The 22,334-nt window shown below is 36.2% G+C and overlaps 2 protein-coding genes across 2 annotated transcripts; one reads left to right on the top strand and one right to left on the bottom strand.

Moving 5' to 3' along the window:
- Positions 1-4,393: 4,393 nt before the first annotated feature.
- LOC144449994 (uncharacterized) lies at positions 4,394-9,368 on the top strand. The gene is made up of 3 exons (XM_078140560.1): positions 4,394-4,506; positions 5,916-6,016; positions 6,894-9,368. The coding sequence occupies exons 1-3, from the start codon at positions 4,394-4,396 to the stop codon at positions 8,309-8,311; spliced, it is 1,632 nt and encodes a 543-aa protein (XP_077996686.1). The 3' UTR covers positions 8,312-9,368.
- Positions 8,814-18,012, bottom strand: LOC144449993 (CMP-N-acetylneuraminate-poly-alpha-2,8-sialyltransferase-like). Its single transcript, XM_078140559.1, has 5 exons — positions 17,960-18,012; positions 16,995-17,069; positions 15,297-15,878; positions 14,656-14,762; positions 8,814-8,920 (listed from the first exon to the last, which is right to left on the bottom strand). Exons 1-5 carry the CDS (start codon positions 18,010-18,012, stop codon positions 8,814-8,816), a joined length of 924 nt encoding a protein of 307 aa, XP_077996685.1.
- Positions 18,013-22,334: the final 4,322 nt, after the last annotated feature.

The raw sequence follows: 22,334 nt of genomic DNA, 5'->3' as shown, positions 1-22,334 counted from the left end.
CTGCCACCATTATTTCTCCCTGTCTGACCAACCCCCTTTTCTGTCAGTGTAATATTGAGTCGGTATTTCATATTATTATGCTGTTTGTCTGGAATAAACTGCAAAATAAGATACCTATTCCGTTCTATCAGCACGATGTTAATGGCCAGGGACCAAGAGATCTGGTTTGACACCTGCGGTGCCTGATTTCCTGGCGCCATATTCGTTTGAACTTTGACAGTGTAAACAGTCTTCAGATTCGAATGATACTCTTTACCATTACGAGTAGTTAACATAGTTGACTCCAGATTTAGAGTTGTCCATGAATTTTGAGATTTCATATCGAATCCGTACATTCGTGGTTCAAACTTTATACCCGTGAATTTCGCCCTGGCCTTATTACTCATCGAGTGAAATTTAAAGGCTTCATACAAAAACTGCATAAATTTCGAGATATTATTTTTACATAGTAGTGATTTTTCAATACGATCAAGCTGCTCGGGTGTCATTTGTGGAAAGCGAATGAAGGATAGCAGTTGGTCAATATATTTGTCTGTCGTGTGTGTATGTGTCTTGGCTTGTACCCACTTTGCAACGCCGTTATACAATACATATTCATCAGTAATATACAGCTCAGTGGTTTCTAAGAGTTTACACAAATGGTCAAAGTGTAAACCCACCCACTCCCTGGCAACCAACGCCTCATCTAAATTTTCACAAATCAAATCAAAACAACTGTTTGACAAACTCTCTAAACTAAAACTTTCTGCAAACTTCCACCACTGTAAAGCCCCGTTTACATTGCTGTAATTTTCGACTTGTCTAACCATGTAATCTTCACATAAAGACTTAATCTGATGAACGTTGTATTTATCTGCTAAAGATAATAAAGGTACAGCACTCTTAATATCTAAATCTATCTGCCCACAATACATAAATCTTAAAAATCTATCAAAAACCTTAACACATTCTGGTGTCTCTTCTAAAGCAACGATAGGTTTCTTAGCATCTGCCCAGCGGCCTTCCACCAACATGGTACGGAAAACGTCACTGAAGTTGGCCAGCAGGAACTTATGTGCATGGTATTTCTTTGCCCCGACTTTCAACTCTACGTCACTGAGGTCAGAGTTGTTGTATAGATTTGTAGATAGGTCAGTCACAAAGGATTTAATTGAACCAACTGTTTCTCTGGACGTTATTACCACAACTCTGTAACCACCGGTTGCCATAGTTTCAACCTAACTTAAAAGATAAAAAAAATGAAAAATGAAATCTTAAAATATGTTTCAAATGTGTACGAAATGATACTGTGGTAACATTCATTAATTAATTAATTCATTCATTCACTCATTCATTCATTGCCAATTTGAAAGTCAATATGTACATGTCAATAATGACCACATAAGACAACATGTTAATTGGCAAAACGTTTTCTAGCTTTTAAGTTTTACAGTATAAATGGTATAGGCTTGGTGTTTCGCTCATGGGAAATTACGTTTTTTGACACAAAGATATAGACATATTTCAACTCTAGACTAACAATAACTGAGACACAACACAACACAGCATGAGCCTTTGTCGAATCACATTGAACATTGATAAACATCAGTTTTCTTTAAAAATGCAGTAAAAACAGGCTTCTACTGAAAGAATATACATGGACTTGATGGTTGTAATGGTTGCAATTGTTCATTTGTGAAAAGCAAGATCGTGTGTTCTGATCTCTAGATCTGGTAGTATATATACAGGAGTTAAATATTGGAACAATTAAATCTCATACTGAGAGTGGGAATCATCTGCTAAAAGAACCCGTAAACCAGATACTAGTTTTCTCTAAATCGCCGTTTGAGGGCGCAATTTCTAGATCATTGTGGTATATGCATACCTGGATTGGTCAGTTCCTTTGGTATGTTATGAGGTTGTTGTAATCCAGTACAGCGCCGTTAAACCTGCCCGTACTAGCGACTTTGACCTAATGAGGCAAATAAGAAAGGATTTCGTTACAACTAATCAAGAAGAAACTGTTAAAAAATCATGTTAAAATAGTTAGTTCTGAATAAAACAGTGAATTTGTTACCATAATACTTTTACTTTGATATGTTTGAGGGTACTAGAGACGTACTGGATCGATCGTTCGATTACTCAATTATAAGCCTGCTGTCCCCTGTGCTGTTACAGCTCCGAAGTATTGCGACAAGTGTGTCTTTGGGTGGAAGTAATTTAAAAAAAAAAAATGTAAAGTAAAATAAAATTCCGACCTACCTACCCAATTTTCGGAAGTTATGTTATTGAAAACAAACATTTGTTTTTATTTTTGCCTAATATAATATACATGCATATACAATTCATAATTTGAACCCATATACTACATAGATAGTATCGGTATATATCTAAAGAATTCATACATATAACTACGTCTTTCATTGGGTCAATTCCTATGAATTCATGCATAAATTAAAACAACGGAAGTACACAGATTTGTCAGGCTACACCACAGATAACTAACACTACACTAACAAACTAAAGAATCACACAGGAAGTTGAGATCACTCACCACGTGTCTTAGGGACGATCGCACAATGTCGCACACGCTCAACAAACGACCACCGCTCGTGTAGGTCAAAAACCCCTCTCCCCCACTCGCCCTAAACGAACATTCACAAGTGCGATATCAGACGTTTAAATATGATGAAAAATGTAGTGGACACACCACTACGATCGAAGTAATGTAAAAACAAGATTGTAAACACATAAAAAAAAATTAACCGAAACCCAGCACCATATCTCACATAAGAGGTAAATTTTTATCAACTTATCAACATCTCAGTAGTAAATACAAAAGCTGTTATCATTGAAGGGAGTGAAAATGTTCCGTCGGAATTTGGTTTATAAGTGCACAGATGAAGTTCAGTAATTATATTGACGCCTGACAAAGTTCGCTTATTGAGCATGTGTGTCATTGTGCGATCGACTCACGCAGATTGAGTAAATACTAACGGGTATTGACCTCAGCCTCACTACAGCTGCATAAATGGAATGCCCTCCATATACTGGTTGAACTTCTCAGGTACAAGTCAGCGATCATTGAATGTAAACGTCTGAGCTTAACCTCATTTGTTGGTAAAACTTGTAGCATTATTTTCAAGTAAAGGCGATTTGGTACCGTGTCAAGAAACCTGCAAGCGTCGGGCTAGGCAAGTACCCTGGGTGAGTAGCCACGTGTTTGCGTGGTTAATGCCATCGTGATCGTGTGATGTATAAGGCCTGGGAAGTTAGAGTGTGCGTTAACGCTACGCCTAGTTACGTGTGTTCCGAAGTGGACGCTTTCTTCACATACCTTTTAAAAGATGCTGGAGTGTACTAATTGTCTTCCGGTTATTCACTGCACGATATGGATGGTCGTCACTGTATTCTCGAGCACTACCCATCTGATACAAAAAAGCAAGAAGAGATGCGCTGTCATATGAATGGACGTCTTGACCCACAATTCTAAGAATTAGGTCCCTGTGTGTACACATGCATATTCATAAGATGTTGCTGAAGGACGAATATTCTAATTTATGGAGGGGTGCACGGGTGGGGTGGGGGCGCACAGGCACTTGGTTCCCAAGATGTGTATCAGTATGTTTCTATCAGAATACAATAAAATGTCGATAATACTGACTTTTTTATCCAATTGTATAGAAAAATAATACTTATTTTTGTGATCGCGCAAGTCCACTCACCGCGAGATACATGTACAGACAAGATTTGCAACAGAACACAGTTTAACACAGTTTTTCTAGTTCTGTAACTGATGAACAGAAATTGCTCAAAGTAAAAAAAGAATTGAATACCGTGCGTACGGTCACATGAAATTTCAACCGGCCGGTTTACTCAGCAAACATTTCGAAAATTGCACCTTCTGTCACTTCCTAGTTCCCTAATTTAATGAGCTTCCGATAAATCGTGTCGTTGTTACAATCGGACTATGCCTACCAAAGATATCAATCGATTTCTGATGCCATGTAGGAGAATTTGAGCAAATATTGTTTTTCTAACTACCTTCCATGAACATGATTGGATATCGGTGTTTGTGGAGAGCGCTACTATCGGCAGACGAGCTTGATGCAGATGTACACGTAAAGGTAAATGACCTTTATATATTTATTGCAATGGCCTCGCTCTCAGCGTATGCAAATTTATGATTAATAGTTGTGGTTTCATTTTAACGAGCAACTTCCGTTTCCTGTTGACTATTTCTTATCATATCCATCCAGAAAATGGATACTAAAAAACCGGTTTCATGTTACAGAATCAAACGGATATTGAATCTTTCAACAAATCGTGTATATAAATAAGTTTCTAGATAAAACAGGTTTCGGGGGAGTCAGTATCAAACTAGTGGTATGGTGAAAGCAGAGTTCATCTCGATATGATGGTTGAAACTCTTCTGTCGGTATTGACAGCCGTTGCCGTTTTTGCGACGTTGGCAACGGCGACACAGAATTTGAACCCGACAGGACAAAATGTCTGTGTCCGTACGAGGTAAGTGCATCGATCGGATACCGGATAGGTGATTAACAAATTTTCATGTGTTTTTGATGACATGGCCTCTCAGAAAATAGGGTAGATAGGTCGGGATGTATTTTCTTTTGACCTTTTTATTTTGAAAAATATTGATTCAACCAAAAAGTGAACGACATCTAGGTCAGAATACCCCTTCTATGATAGTTTGGTGAAATATTTTACAGACATCACTCGGGAAAGAAAACAGAAGGTCGAGAAGACAAACATTTGCTATACTCTTAGTTTTAAATGCTTAACAAATGTTTGGGGTCGGCGGCTAGGGTTAACTCAACTAGGGTCAGTTGAGTTATTCAAAAATAACATTTTTTTTCGTTCCTAGACTAGTGATGAAAATTTCGAGGACTGCTATTTCGTATGTATATAATTATGGAGAACAATCTTCCTGCAAATTAGTAAACCAGGCTTTCTTTCTTTAAAAAAAATCATTTCTGGGATATTGTTGAAAAGTGTAGGTTAGAAATGGATTATTTCTATCTAGATTTGATGGGAATGAGCTTAATACTTGAAGGTAAATATTTATCAAACAAAGAATGGGAACTCACTGCATCACACTTTAGCACAAATGCAGCGGTAATAGCTCATACGTTGTATAAATTATGTTCAGATGGGGAACTTTGTCTATGACGAGTTTTATAGAAACAACATATCGACCATTTCACTACTAGGGTAGTGAGAGAAACATATTTCTTGTATTGTATGGCTGTAATTCCATGTATAACAGCAAAGACGGAACGATATTCTAATGTTGTTTGCTGTATATCTATGCATATGCGCTCATGAATTCATTAATGCATGCATACATACATACATACATACATACATACATACATACATTCATACATACATACATGCATGCATGCATACATGAGTGTGTGCACGTGCTTGTGTGTGTGTGTGTGTGTGTGTGTGTGTGTGTGGTGATAGGTGAGTAAATAAAATTTAAAGCACGGGTAAGAACAAGAATTGGTAATAAAACAGTTTGTCGACTTGCTCTACGGGGTATATCGAGAAAGAGGTAATGAGATACAAGGCGATATTAGAGAATGAATGGGGACACATAGGAAAAGGCCAGGGAAGATTGAGATGATTTCTGCCTACAGTCATCCTGTCTGTCGAACTTTTATGGATAAGAGTGCAGTAACATTTACATAAATTGTGATATTGTATTGTTATCGCAGGGCTGTAGATGCACATTAACATTTACATGTACATAAATTGTGATTGTATTGTTATCGCAGGGCTGTAGATGTACATTAACATTTACATGTACATAAATTGTGATATTGTATTGTTATCGCAGGGCTGTATATGTACATTAACATTTACATGTACATAAATTGTGATATTGTATTGTATTGTCATTGCAGGGCTGTAAATGTACCAATGCAGAGAATATCCACATCAATAGCTGAACTAGTGTGCTGTGATGGTTGGGGTCAACTACAAGGTCAACGAGAATGCCTTTTAAGTAAGTTTCATCCCAGTTACGTCATGATCTTATATAGTCAGCAGACCACGTGATCCGCATAAATTAAAGACCCAGATCACCAGGGCAGATTGGGATTAAAACTTAGGTTTGATAAAAAAAAGTTCTTAACTCAAGAAATTGTGAAAATAAAGTAACATCTCCAAAGAGTATGCAGACCACGGTGATGACGTTTTTTGAATGTTCGTATATACCTAATAAGGCAATTATTTTGACCATCTTTGAATATAATATATTAGCTCCTTGAATGACGTATGAGATCACAAGAGATTACGATCTATATGTCAAATTAATTTTATAGTACAATAACATTAACATGTATATACATTGTGATATTGTATATGTCAATCTGGACATGGTGTTGTTATTTTTGTTCGCAGTAGTAAAGTGTGTGTTTGTGATGATTTTAGGAACTACTTTTTTGTTAACCCAATGATATATGTATACCAGTACTGAGTTATTAGTAGCCTTATCACTGGCGTATTGATATATTAGAAGTTTCATGTGTTTTTCCGAACTATGGCGGGCTGTAATAAAGTTGAAGTATTTAGTTCTAAGACGAAACCTCTCCGTGTTTTGTGTAAACCGTGTGCTTTGGTATGAAAGTATCACAGTGTTATATTCAGTAAATCTGATATGTAGATAAACCATAAGGACAGGAATTGTAAACAAATACATTAAAGTGGCACAGGCTGAATTTATAAACTTTTTACTCAGCAAAAACAAAATGGAGAAAATACTGAGCTATGTTAACAATTGAGAAAAAAATACCCCCATATTAAAAAATACAGCATCTAAAGTTCTAACAATAAACATATGATTCCTGTAAACTTGAATGTATTGCCTGTTTATCTTTCAGGATGTCCACGTGGATATTTCGGGCAAGACTGTTCTAGAGTCTGTCCGTGTCCAATAAACGCTGAATGTAAACCGACCAATGGCAGTTGTCCTTGCAAACCTGGGTGGACAGGAAAGGGTTGTGAGCTTGCATGTGATGCGAACCACTATGGTACAAGTTGTTCCCAAACATGTGATTGTAAAAATGGCGGCTCGTGTGATCCTCACTATGGTAACTGTACTTGTAATCCTGGTTGGCATGGAAACGACTGTGGTTTGGCTGATGTGGATACCTACTCTGGTAAGAATCGTTTCAGGCGAGCTACATGTAAGTACAGGTGTGAAAATGCTGGCTCTTGTGATATGCAGAAAGGCAAATGTTCCTGTAGTGCTGGATGGAAAGGTAAAAAATGCACAGTACCATGCATTGAGAATAGATACGGTCCAAACTGCAAGAAGAGGTGTAAATGTAAAAACAACGGGTCATGTGACAGATTTGTAGGATGCATTTGTGCACCAGGCTGGATAGGGAATAAATGTGCTGAGCAGTGTTCACATGGCTACTATGGTGACGGATGTCAACAAAGATGTAATTGTCAAAATGGCGGATATTGTGACCCTATCAAAGGTTGTATTTGTAAACCGGGATGGGAAGGTGGCAACTGTACAGAAATGTGTTCAGATGGTTACCATGGTAGCGGTTGTAAAGAAATATGTCATTGTGAAAATGAAAGTGTTTGCAATACTGTACTAGGGTGTGTCTGCAAACCAGGATGGACTGGTGAAAATTGTTCTGAAACCTGCCAAGCTGGTTACTACGGTAACAGCTGTAGTCAAGTTTGTGATTGTCAGAATGGACGAATTTGTGATGCTGAAAAGGGATGCATATGTCAACCTGGCTGGACAGTGAAGACATGCGCTGAGAGCTGCCCATATGGTTACTATGGTGATGAGTGTCAACAAGTATGTAGGTGCCAAAATGATGGAACTTGTGATAGTGTAACTGGAAGGTGTATGTGTTCACCTGGGTGGCGGGGTAGACACTGTGCCACTAGATGTGCCAGTTCTGGTCCGACTGCCCATAACCGATGTAGGTGTCTGAACAATGGGTCATGCGATTGTAATGAAGGATGCAGATGTAAATCTCATGGGAAGAGAAAACGTTGTCAACCGCAGTGCCGGTGTCAAAATGGCGGCGTGTGTGATAAAATGGTTGGCTGTATTTGTAAACCCGGATGGAGAGGTGATAATTGCTCCATTCGAGATCATAATGGTTACTATGGCGACGCATGGAAATCACTGTGTAACTGTCCTAATGGCGGGTTCTGTGCCAAAGGGATTGGCTGTCTATGCCGACCAGGGTTGCTGAGTAACAAAACATGTAATCAATGTCCACTTGGTTACTATGGTGACGGCTGCAAACAGGAGTGTGATTGTTAATCTCATAAAATTATTGTTGCTAATGAAGGGATACAATAACTGCAAGATGTCTCGGGTTTCATGCCAATGAAAGGACGGACGCTAGGGTAGAAAGACTGATACACCAACTTGGCCAAGACATTGTAGATTCGGTGAAAGTGCTATCGTCAACCAAACTAGAAAAATCGCGGGCAAACAAACCAATTACGGTGAAGATCGTTCTCGAAAATGCCATTCAGAAGAGGAAAATTATAAGAGCTCAGTATCGTCTAAGAGAATATGGCGAAGTTTGCAACATTAGTCTTCATGAAGGGAGGAAGGTGTTTGCGAGACTAAAAAACCGTGATACACATATAGAGGATGGTTATGTGAATGTGAATGCTAACGATACCATTGACTATTAATTAAATAAGCTATTAAGAGTTATGAATATTCAGTGTGCATCTAACAAATATACATTTTTGCTAATTCCCATGAGGCAAGTGTTCCACTATAAAGAGAACTAAATAGATGAAAAGGAGTCTCAATTCGGTGTTTCTGCTGTTGCAAATACTAGTGTAATGTCCAGAACACCCAGTTTTACGAAAATATCTTTATTTCCTGGTGTGTCTTTCCCCTTTAAACAAATGTCTGAAAAGTATGGATAAAGAAGACAAAAGACTTACCCTTGTGGTAGGAACAGTCATAATACAGCCCGATTCATCTCAGTGTTACACTAGTTCTATTTGGCAGAACCAACCATCAAGAGACTAATAAAACACTGGCACACGTTACACTTCCAGATAACAAGATTAAGTGAATACAGTTTATTGCAATATTTGTATATGTCTGTGGCTAGCTCACAGTACTTTGTCACATGTACACGAAATTGCACTCTTGCTATAATCTGAAAGCGTACAATGTGCAGTTTCTTGCATCAAACAGAGGTGGTGAACACTAATATGAAACGTGCTGTAACAGATCCAGTGAGCACTTACAGGGTAATCAAGATAGGGGTGATCGCACTTCGTTCACACCTTCAATGATAACAGGTTATGTATTTACTATTGAGATGTTGATACGTTGATTAAAATTTACTTCTGATGTGATATACAGTGCTGGGTTTCTAGTAGTATTTTAATGTGCTTTATGTCATGTTTTTTTTACATTGCATCAATCGTAGTTGTGTGACCCTACAATTTTTGTCATGGTTGACATTATATATAAACATATATCTATCTATCTATCTGTCTATCTATCTGTCTGTCTGTCTGTCTGTCTGTCTGTCTGTCTGTCTGTCTGTCTATCTATCTATCTATCTATCTATCTATCTATCTATCTATCTGTCTGTCTGTCTGTCTGTCTGTCTGTCTGTCTATCTAACTAACTATCTGTTTGTTTGTCTGTCTGTCTGTCTATCTGTCTGTCTATCTATCTAGCTATCTATCTATATATCTATATATCTATCTGTCTATCTATCTATCTATCTATCTATCTATCTGTCTGTCTGTCTGTCTGTCTGTCTGTCTGTCTGTCTGTCTGTCTGTCTGTCTACCGACCTACCTACCTACCTGTCTGTCTGTCTATATATCTCAGAAGAATTCTCCATTTTCCATTACTGGAACTCAGTAAAAGTATGGCACATACATGTACTATTCAGGGGATGTTTAATCAGCTCTTGTATAAAGTTTGATGCAGCAGCTTTCCACACGTAATGTTCACAGATAGACAGACAGACAGACAGACAGACCTGACAAATCTCGACTAATACTCGTCCCACAGACAGTTAAAACCTAGCCTAGAAAATAGAAAATTATATTTGATTTAGGTGTAACACATTCTATCGCACTGACCATTATACGAGTCAAATATACCCACCTTTACCTTACCTGTGACCCACCTAACCACCCACTCTGTCCAGGGGTAGTACGGTTTTGTCCTTGTTATTTAATAAGTATTTAATCATTATTTCATGATGTTATCATTACTTTATTATTTGATAATTGATTTTTGAATATTTAATTATTATTTGACAATTTTACCATCATTTAATTATCTTTTTTTTTCATTGAAGTGGCCATATGGATGTTTCTTTTATCACAGCAACCTACTTTTTTAATTTATAAAACAATTTTATCACAGCAACCTACTTTTTTAATTTATAAAACAATTTTATCATAGCTTCCTACTTGTTTAATTTATAAAACAATTTTATCACAGCAACCTACTATTTTAATCTATAAAACAATTTTATCATAGCTTCCTACTTTTTTAAGTTTATAAAACAATTTTATCATAGCAACCTACTTTTATAATTTATAAAACAATATTATCATAGCAACCTACTTTTTTAATTTATAAAACAATTTTATCATAGCAACCTACTTTTTTAATTTATAAAACAATTTTATCATAGCTTCCTACTTTTTTAAATTTATAAAACGATTTTATCACAGCAACCTACTTTTTTAATTTATAAAACAATTTTATCATAGCAACCTACTTTTTTAATTTATAAAACAATTTTATCACAGCAACCTACTTTTTTAAGTTTATAAAACAATTTTATCATAGCAACCTACTTTTTTAATTTATAAAACAATTTTATCATAGCAACCTACTTTTATAATTTATAAAATAATTTTATCACAGCAACCTACTTTTTTAATCTATAAAACAATTTTATCATAGCTTCCTACTTTTTTAATTTATAAAACAATTTTATCACAGCAACCTACTTTTTTAATTTATAAAACAATTTTATCATAGCTTCCTACTTTTTTAAATTTATAAAACGATTTTATCACAGCAACCTACTTTTTTAATTTATAAAACAATTTTATCATAGCAACCTACTTTTTTAATTTATAAAACAATTTTATCACAGCAACCTACTTTTTTAAGTTTATAAAACAATTTTATCATAGCAACCTACTTTTTTAATTTATAAAACAATTTTATCATAGCAACCTACTTTTATAATTTATAAAATAATTTTATCATAGCAACCTACTTTTTTAATCTATAAAACAATTTTATCATAGCTTCCTACTTTTTTAATTTATAAAACAATTTTATCACAGCAACCTACTTTTTTAATTTATAAAACAATTTTATCATAGCAACCTACTTTTTTAATTTATAAAACAATTTTATCATAGCAACCTACTTTTTTAATTTATAAAACAATTTTATCATAGCTTCCTACTTTTTTAAATTTATAAAACAATTTTATCACAGCAACCTACTTTTTTAATTTATAAAACAATTTTATCATAGCAACCTACTTTTTTAATTCATAAAACAATTTTATCATAGCAACCTACTATTTTAATCTATAAAACAATTTTATCACAGCAACCTACTATTTTAATTTATAAAACAATTTTATCATAGCTTCCTACTTTTTTAAGTTTATGAAACAATTTTATCATAGCTTCCTACTTTTTTAATTTATAAAACAATTTTATCATAGCAACCTACTTTTTTTAATTTATAAAATAATTTTATCACAGCAACCTACTTTTTTAAATTTATAATACAATTTTATCATAGCAACCTACTTTTTTAATTTATAAAACAATTTTATCATAGCAACCTACTTTTTTTAATTTATAAAACAATTCTATCATAGCAACCTACTTTTTTAAGTTTATAAAACAATTCTATCATAGCTTTCTTCTTGAAAAATGAATGCGAAACAATAAGACCAAAAAGCAACAACTACAAAATGTTTAAAAAAGTGTGTTATCATTTTACACATTTATCAGTCATTTTGCCATTTAGTGAGTTACAAATAAGGACTTGAAATGTGTTGTTTCATGCTGATTTTTCGCTGGCCATACCTGTAGAAACTAGTAGTACTCTAATGAAACTGGTGGGGTTTTTTGTATCCTTGATGTTTTAGGACTGTATCATTCGATTGGAACACGCCCTCCTCAAAATCAAGCCAATGAAATGCGTTGCTGGTTATTCAACAAACCAAAAACATTAGTGTCTGTGGCTACTGTTAGGCCTTGCCAAAATTTTCCATGGTGGCGCTCTAATTCTAGTCTAGAGTTCTAAACTGGTACAGTATTACATATTAAAAACTTCATTGCTAATACCAGTCTAGTCAAGACGGTTATGAAAGGTGTTAAATTGTGGTGCTCTCCTGTAGTGAACGAAGTGCAAAGGGCGCATGTCAGTAGTAATCCATCACAAACTGACAGGCTGTCGTCATCGCTCATTAATATTCATTTGATACAGAAACGTTTATAACCTTTCTGACGTTTCTAGGACTGCACTGATACGCAAATGTCAAACCAGGACTCCAATCTCTTTAAACTAAAATCAGGTGGAGACGCGACGACATCATCGTGTTTATATGAACATAGTAGTGGGGGGAGCACAGCTCCACAGATATATATGTTTGAACAGCCGTCTTGACTAGACTGGTATTAGTAATGATACGTAATACTGTACCAGTTTAGAACTCTAGACTACTCCACTTCCTGTCTGTGCGTACCTTGGGGTATATATAGCATAGGTTACTTGGTTAATCATACAGCATTGCTGCTTTCTCGATATCTAAACACGAAATACATCCCCAATTCACATTTCTACTGAATACAAAGGGACAAAAGACAAACAAACAAAACTTAATTCTAAAGAGAAGAAAACTGCAACTTCAAAAACATTGATACTTTTACTAGAACGAAAGTTTTTATAGAGCAAAGAATTGCAAGTTGGTGATACCCCTAATTTGAGTGAGGGCGCTGTATTCTCAGTTCCTGTTTGCAGTCTGGAATGGCCTATTAGATATTAATAACAATAGACAGCTAAAGGAGGAACAGCAGCCAGACTGGTTGATAGGGGTACTTGTAACATAAGCTGAGGTATTAAAATGAGTAACATACCATAAATTCTGAGTGTATATATGTCGGTTCAGAAACAATTTTAATAATGTAAGTTCTCTTTGTTTTAACAATGTTGCGAGATCGAGAGAGGTAAAGTGACATTTTCTGACTCACTGGGCATTATAGCTAAAATAATACAGGCTTGATGTCTCACTTATGAGACATTCTGTTTTATTTTAACACAGAGATAGACATATTTCAACTCTAGACTAACAATAACAGAGACACAATAAACACAGCAGGATCCTTTACCCAATCACATTGAACTCTGATAAGCATTGCTATTCTTTCGCACAATGACTGCAATTGTTTATTTTCTAACTGGTATCCAACATTTCAGCTTTACTACTGCTACATCCCCCGCGACACCTATGTTAATTGCATCCTCATGCATTATGTTGTTTGAAGATGTGTAATAAATGTCCTCTTACATGAGTGAATCACCAAGCCTACACCATTTTAGTTGTATCTACAATTATCTTGGATAATTATCAGTCTCGCCATTAGTCAGATTCTTTTTTGACACACAATACAAAAGTTCAAGCGTGTCACGCAATGACGGAACCCCAACGCCCTCGCAATGGATGGCAGGACATACAGAAGTTATTTTCACGACTGATTCGGTTTATTATGTCGCCGTATTTTCACTTACAATCGGTCGTGAAAATACGGCGGCAAAATAAACCGAATCAAGCGTGAAAATAACTTCTGTATGCCCTACCGTCCATTGCAAAGTCGTGGTGTTCGGTTATTATTACATATGTACACCAAACGTAATAATTCAGAAAAGGGCAAACATCACTGCGTAGTGATTTAGGTCACCCAACATCAGCTGGTAACCTTTTTTACACGGTCCTATTGTTATGCAAATTTCTGACTTCTGATTGGCTGATGAGCCCCTTTGCAAGCTTTTAGTCAATCATAATGGTTCAGCCTAGTGTATGACTAACTTCTGATTGGCTAGTGAGTCCCACTTCTATCTGTCAGTCACAATGGTTCCGCCTACCGTTGTTAGGAGACTGTCTGACTGACTGCTAATTGGCTAATGAGTCCCACCTGTTCCTGTCAGTCACAGTGGTTCCGCCTACCGTTGTTAGGAATTGACCAATGTGCCATCCGTACATCTGTCAAACTTGTTCCGCCTACCTTGGGTACATTGTGAGGTGTTCATGTACACCGACATAGAAATTCTCTCACAATGTCTGGTTCCAGTCTACTAAATATAGCACTGTTCGTAGTTATTATATCGCCTGTAAGATGTAGCGTGTCGTTCCGCCCTCACCGGCGAGGTTAACCAATGTGTGAGGGCGCCCCGCCACGGTGTACCTTACAGGCTTGTAGTTATATTGTCACTAGAACATTTATCAGTGATAAGGTTTACTGCTCCCTTGTTATTCAATTCTTGCAAGATTTTGAAATCATTCGGTATAACGTTTTTTTTATAAGGAAAAAATTCATAATAGTGGTGATTGATGTTTTTCCCCATACTATCTTCATGAAATGGCCAAAAACCGTACAAATCAATTTTGCTGCAAAATAACGTTGCTATGGTGAGCATTATCATTCCTTGGCTACTACCAGTTGTGTTCCAAAATCTGGAAAGACAAGAGAGAAATGTAAGATTTTTAGGAGGCATTAGCTGAATATAAAAATGGGGAGGGGAGTGGGGTTATTTTGCTGTATTATACAAATAACTGATTACGATTTTGCATCATCTTCCTTTTCTACGTTGAACTAAGTGTTTATAAGTGATTGTTGTGATGTATAACACTTTAGTGTTTATTGCATTCCCTAGAACGGTTAAATACAAGAACAATTCTATGAAATTCACATTGGAATATGATATCCCCATCCATCCATCGATCTGCATCCGCCCATCCATCCACCCCAACCAGCCATTGATTCACATGAGGATGCCATTCCTTCCTTCCTTCCTTCATCCATCCCTCCCTCCCTCCATCTGTCCGTCCGTCAGTACACGTAGCAGCTGGTCATGTGCGAGATTAATTGTCAATTTACGTCACTTTGTTTCCCTCACACGACTTTTACACCCCAATTTACTCGATCCACGACACTATTACATTTACTGCCCCCTTAGCTAACCTCATGTACCACTTTACGTCACCTACCTGTTCATATAGTGAGGCCATACTGGACTTCTTGCATATGCAACCCTGTAGGTGAAGTTTCGCTTAAGTAATGTCTCGTTGACCATGAATGTAAGGGTCGATATCTCATCATCAAATGTCATATTAAACGGGAACCAAACAATTGAATCGTGCAGATTTTGAAGAGCAGTGAAGTATCTTTTCTTGTCGGAATACTTTGGAGGCGTTTTCCTCAAGCCGTCCAGATATCTCTTAAAATATCTAAGACAGGAGAAGTTGACAGCCGTAAGGTTGACTTTGCGACCAATGTCTTTTTCATATCCTTTCAAAGGAGGTAAGTTCATTCTCATAACAAAATCATGTGAGTCGATTTCTTTCCCACAGCGACTGTCCGTCAGAATACCACTACTGCCAACGACAGCGCAATTACTCTGTGGTTTAATAGTGTAAAACGTATCACTGTAACCTTCCCAGAAGGCATTACCGCTTGGTGGCGTCCCATTAGGCCAGTACATTTGATCAAACTTCATCTCCTGAGGTGTAATGTGATCTTTGTAAATTGCCAGTGATGTTTCAAGACCAAAAACCTTGGAAACGTTACTCCTAGAAGAAAACAAGAAGAGAGTTAAATTTGTTAACCAAAGACCTATGTTAATAAAGTTGGTCTCTATACATCTTGGAGTTTAAGAGTCTCTGATCCCATGCCACAACTAATTATGTAGATAACGTTACGGTACTTTTTATCGCTTTACGGTAAAATAAAAACATAGGGTCTAGTTTTCCGGAAAAAAACCCAAAGTTTTTAGAGTTTTTTTCAAACTTGGCATGTGAAAGTTAATTCCTGGACCATTTGAATAAATAAAAAGAAATTTGGTATTCTCTGTTTTAAAACATGTTTTCAAGGAAACTTACAATCCTTTAATTGCCCCATAAAACTAATATTGTATTCAGCAGCCATATTGGATTTTAAAAAATGGCTTAAATTGATATCATTTAGACTATTTCCATGGCAACCATTCATTTTTAATTAAGAATAGGTTAAAGGGGAATAACCCGAGTTTATTCTGCATATTTCTAGAGTACTCGCAGTATTGTACTTACTGGAGCACAGTTAGCCACCATTTGCAATAGGGAACTTGCAAACCCGCCATGTTGAATGTTGCATCATGGGAAATGTCATAATAAATACTAATCAAATAGTATATTATAAACACTAATGTTACATTGTTTTTCACCACAAATAATCAATTCATAGTAACCCTGATCATTGTGTAGGGTTTATTTTATCGGTAGCTCCAGATTAGGTATTACATTAACCACAGACGATCCCATAGTCCTTTGCGTCTGAGCATGCTCATTCTGGATTGCAAGTTCCCTATTAACTGAACTAAAACCTGGTATGATTATATAATTAATAAAACAGTCTGATGACGTAACTGTTCACACGTATCATTTAAAAAAAAAATCCCAACTACGCAATTCAACTGTTTTAACAACGCCAGAAGACATTTGTAACGTTATGTAATAACTTAATATGCACGCGTAGAGAAAGCAATAGTAAAACAAACAAACAAACAAACAAACAAACAAGAAAACGCGCAAATAAACAAATACATAAATAAATAAATAAATAAATAAATAAATACGAAATAAATAAATATAAATACAAACAAACATTAAAACGACTATTACAACTGATAACTTGAAAACAAAACTTACCGTAATTCTGCAAGACCGGTGCTAAGATAGGCATTGTACGGATCAACTGTACTGTAGGGTCCAACCGTACTTAAACTGGAGGTAGAGATGTTGTCAGTTTGGGAAAAATATTGAAAAAAAATGGAAATTAATATCTAAAAGGGGAAAAGAAAACAATACTCTGCAGCCTTATAGAAAGAATTATACTTTGTAGCAAATATTGCTATAATGACGCGTTAGCCTTGACATCACATCAGTTCTGTTTTTTTTAAATGTCAGAATTAAATGTCGGCTTTAGTGTTAGAATGATAGTAAAAACAACAAGGTATTCTGTGTCTAGTAACACCATACTATTGTGTATAACTTCACACTCGCCAACGCAGCGTCCTATTAGTCTTGCTTTGTAGCGTATGCCCACAAATTTAAGTGATCATAACACAGAAAACCAAAATGTCCTTCTTTTCCATCCCTAGACAGACATAGGGCGAAAGCCTCCACGTCTCTATCCTATTGGACACTTACAGACACGTGACACAATTGAGTTATAATGCATTATACAAAGTAACAAAGTACTGCCCGTTAGTGTGTGATGGATTATGCGCTGTTCACCCTTTCCACAGCAAGAGATTTTACTAGAATTTGTCCATTTTCCTACACTGAGACAGACAGATTGACAAACATACATACATACATACATACATGCATACATGCATACATGCATGCATGCATACATACATACATACATACATACATACATACATACATACATACATACATACATACATACATACATACATACAGACAGACATAGACAGGAGGATGGAGACTGAGACAGAGAGACAGAGACAGAGAGAGAGAGACAGACAGACAGACAGACAGACAGACAGACAGACAGACAGACAGACAGAAAGACAGACAAAGAGTGTCAAAAACCACCACACCTATAGTTGTTATACTACCACTGTAATATTTCACTGTTATCTTACATTTGGTGGATTAGATGAGTTGACGATGATGAATAGCTAGCTGTGTAAAGCATCCTTTCTGTATATAGGAATGTCATTATAATGCTGGACAAGACCAGACCTACGAATATTATTTTCATACATTCCATCGCAGTGATAGGGAAGACAGCATAAATAAACCTGAAAAACAAACAAATTAATCAAATATGAAAGAGCTCACATACAAGGCGTATGTAGTGAAATGTATATCGCTAAAATATAAGAAAACAGAAAAACGCATTTTTAAAATATAACATAAGCTGGTATATGTACATAAACGGACGGATGGACAGACAGACGGACAGACAGATTTATAATTTACAAGGTCTCATTCGCATATACTTACAGACGTTCATATTATACATACATAGTACACATGTCACAAAGCAAGAGAACCGATATGTATAAAGTGGCTCATTAGCTCTCAAAAGACAGTACCCATAAACTTGGTACATGTTCTTTCGCTTTATTTTTTCAAATAGAAAAACATAGTGAAGCTGTTTTATCAAATAAAAATCCAAAATAGATACCAAAATTTCATCCATATGGCCACTTTAATATGGTCAGATTCTGGAATAGAGTAGTATTGCTTGACGAAAATAGGTTGACAAAGAAAAATTTCCTCTGGGACTATGCTTTGAACAGCCACAACTGGTCTTCAGAGATGTGTACAATTTTTGATGAATATCGGTATTGATAATCCGTCGTACATTGACACATCCACTGTAAATAGTCAGCTGTTGTCTACCCTTGAAGTAGAATGGCAAGAAAATGTCAGACAAAAATCTAAATTGCACATTTATGTTCTTTTCAAAGATGAGTATAAACTGAAAAAATATGTACTATTGGACCCGACTCATGGTCAACGTTCTTTACTTGCACAGTTTCGTGCATGAGTTTTGCCAATTAGGATTGAAACAGGCAGATATGGGCATGAGGCCATTGAACAGAGAGTATGTAAGTTCTGTCAAAGTGGGTCTATAGAAAACGAAGATCATTTCCTACTTCAATGTGATTTCTATGGCGACCTTTGAATTTTGTATTTGTCACGGTTTTCAGAACCTGAATTTAGTGCTGACGGACAAACAGAATAAGTTGAATTTATTATTTAAGGACACTATTGTGAAAAGTACTGCGGTTTGTTATAGAAAGGGCCTTCCTTAGGAGGAAAGACAGTCTGTACAGACCAAGCTAGTTATGTATGAATCATTTATTTAATCTTTGACTTCTTTATTGTAATTTTCGTTAAGTTCTTGTTTAATGAGACATATAAGTCCATTGGGCTGGGAGGTTTGATTTTCACATTCTTGAAATATTGTTTAGAAATGTAACTTTACATTATGTAAGACCTCGTGTCACTATAATAAACTAATTTACTATAGCCCAGAAAAAGGGCGTTTGTCGATATGCAAAGCAAATCAAAATCAAAACACAATCCTTATTCTAAATCTGCATCCGGCGTCATGAGGCTTTTCAAACATTCTTGCTAAAAATACCTTTCTCCATTGTTTCATAAAGTTGTTTTCTTTGGTTATTCATGTTTCATTGTATCTTGCTTTGGAATTTCGTGCTTTGTGTTCAAACTTGTATATTGGTTGGTTTACGACAATAGAAGCCATACGAGGAAAATTGAGTTTTGAAGTCTTATTGTGGTCGTGTCCTTGTGCAGTGATTATTACCGGTACTCTTTTCAGTATAGTAATAACTTCTTGTAGGTAACAAGGTCGGGTTCGCTCTTTGGTCTAACATGGGTACTGTCTTTTGAGAGCTAATGAGCCACTTTATACAACTCAGTTCTCGCGTGTGAAAGTCATGTTATGTAACAAACTGGACTGACTTCTCTTGAACCCTTGTTGTAATTACTGAAGACATCCTTACCGTTTCGGTCGGTCTTCAAACTTTCGTCTGGGTTTGATACATTTGCCATGCTCTAAGTAAGGAGAGTGTCATTCAGTTTGGCTGCACTCTCAGGAACCCATAATATGAAATTAAGGCCAGCCTTCACTGGATTTCTTAGGAGATAAGTTTTTTTTTTTTAACGGAAAATGATTGCCGTCGTATCCTGGATACACTAGAACTTTCAAAACATGTCTAAATCGTGAGCAAGCGTGAAACTTACAAGACGGGACTGGGGTTACACTCAGACCACTGTGGTCTGAGGGTTACATAACGTTACGTTTCAACCTATTGTTCCCCAAAAAGCTATTTTTCTCACGCTGACCACGAGCCTTACTTCCATGCGCTGACCATGGAAGTAGAACCCTGACCTTGTACATGTATAAATACTCCAAGCGCTGACAGTATAGTGTACCACCTTATTTCAATATTCTGGCCAGTTTCACAGTAATGCATGTTATTGATGCGACAAAAAAAACTTTAGGTTTTTCAGTATAGATTAATTACCTTTACCCGTTGCACACTTCTACGTAAGTCATGTATATAGCAAAGAAATGTATTAAGGTTGAGATGCAGGTTCGTTAGCTCATTTTTCCTCCATCACATTTCACAGTAAAGACAAGATAAATATACCATTTTTTTCATTAATTATGTCGAGTCTTTGTATGAAGTTGTGGTTTCTGTGGTGATTTTTTTACATTTTTAACCATATTATTGATCTGTACCCAAAAACTGTGTTTTTTTGACGATTTTCACTTAAAGCTATTTAACTTTTACAAACAGTTGAATATAGTCCTCTTTTCGACTTCAAATGAAAGCTATGTACGTAAACAAAAAAACGTTCCTCCGGATTTTTTATTTTGTCGCTCATTGTCTTGTTATAATCATCCAAAGTTGTATTTTTGTGTTTTTTGCATAAATTACCGCTTTTCACACTTCTCAACGCAATATCTCTTGATTCCCTCAAAAACTAAACAATCCGGAGGAACGTTTTTTCGACACACTGTCTCCGAGTAATATTGTCTCCAAATTTGACGCAGCTGGGACGTTCTGACGCAAAGTTAAATAGCTTTGAACTTCACACAGTATACAAAATAAAGAACGTAGAAAAATGCTAATTAACACAATTGGACTCCTTCCGCCCGACAAAAGCTTTCAAATTCGACAGACATTGCAACAGCTGTTTTCTGTGACTTGCAAATATGTTACTCAATCCTTGCCATTTGGTTGTGTACGTTGCTTTGCTACAGACATGAAGAAAATCGGGTATTTTAGGAGGGTCATGAAATGCTACAGATAGAAACGTGTTTGTTTCCCGCGATAAAGGTGTCAAGTCATCTATTATTCATCTACGGGTGGAGACTTTGGTTTAATCTTTTAATACGGTACGCGTGCCGTTCTCGACATTACATAGTATACTTTCTGGTTTGGATTCGAAGCTCTTGCTCTACGCAGTTGGTGTTCGTGTTTTGATTCGAATATGGGCTACGTTCCATATTCCTGCTCATGTATTAGGCATTGCTACGTTGTTGGTGTTTCGTTGAAGACACACAATAAAAAAAGTTAATCCTTTCCCTGAAATCAAATTTCTATCTTGGTTTCTGTACGTCGACAATCCCGAGTACCCGGATGTAAGAGGTAATTTACCCCAGAAGCGAGTCATTCTCAGCCATATACATACGGCCATAACTTGTGACGGTGTACACGTGTGTACGCCCGGTTGTTGGAGAAAAAAAAACACGAGCTATCACACGTAAGTTAACAATTTTGAGAACTGGTATAATGTTTGAGCAATCAGCTATTCACAGGTAGTTAAAGAACGTGTGTTTGACGCCGAAACACGTCATAAGTGACGTCAAAAGTCACGCCTGTCACCAGCACGACGTTCTTGTGACTGGCGCATCTGAGCAGACTCGGCCATGAAAAACCCGATTTCATTTATACAGTATAAAATAAATGATAATTGATGAATAAAAATTATCAATTATGATTATTATTTTATCATTTTAGTATAATTTTACTTATTTTACTATGTTTGTAATAGGTTTTCTGCAATGTATGATCTTGGATTTGGAGTAATTATACTGTCAGTATGATGCCCAGTAAGACCAACGATCATTGCCTGTTTGGGGATTTGTTTTTCTGTAATTAGAAATACTCTTAACAAAACAAAACAAAAATGCCCAGATGCTAGGGATTAAAATGAAAGGAATTAATTGCCTTGTCTTACCTTGTGTTAAAATGTCCTTACATAAAACGGCTGTTCTAGACGATTGGTGCTACAAAACAGATACACAACATTCCCACAACATATCAATAGGTTTAGAAAAGATAAGTCACGTGACATGTTAATCCCATGACGACGTTTTGTTTTAATCACGTGACTTGTTATTGTTATGATAAGTTGTCCATAATGATCATGACCCCGGGCCCGACCCCGGCCCAACACAAGGTTAGATTC

This window comes from Glandiceps talaboti, chromosome 19 (assembly GCF_964340395.1).
Source record: "Glandiceps talaboti chromosome 19, keGlaTala1.1, whole genome shotgun sequence".
NCBI classification, from domain to species: domain Eukaryota; kingdom Metazoa; phylum Hemichordata; class Enteropneusta; family Spengelidae; genus Glandiceps; species Glandiceps talaboti.
The sequence above is the reverse complement of the archived record's forward strand: the minus strand, read 5'-3'. Positions and strand labels throughout refer to the sequence as shown.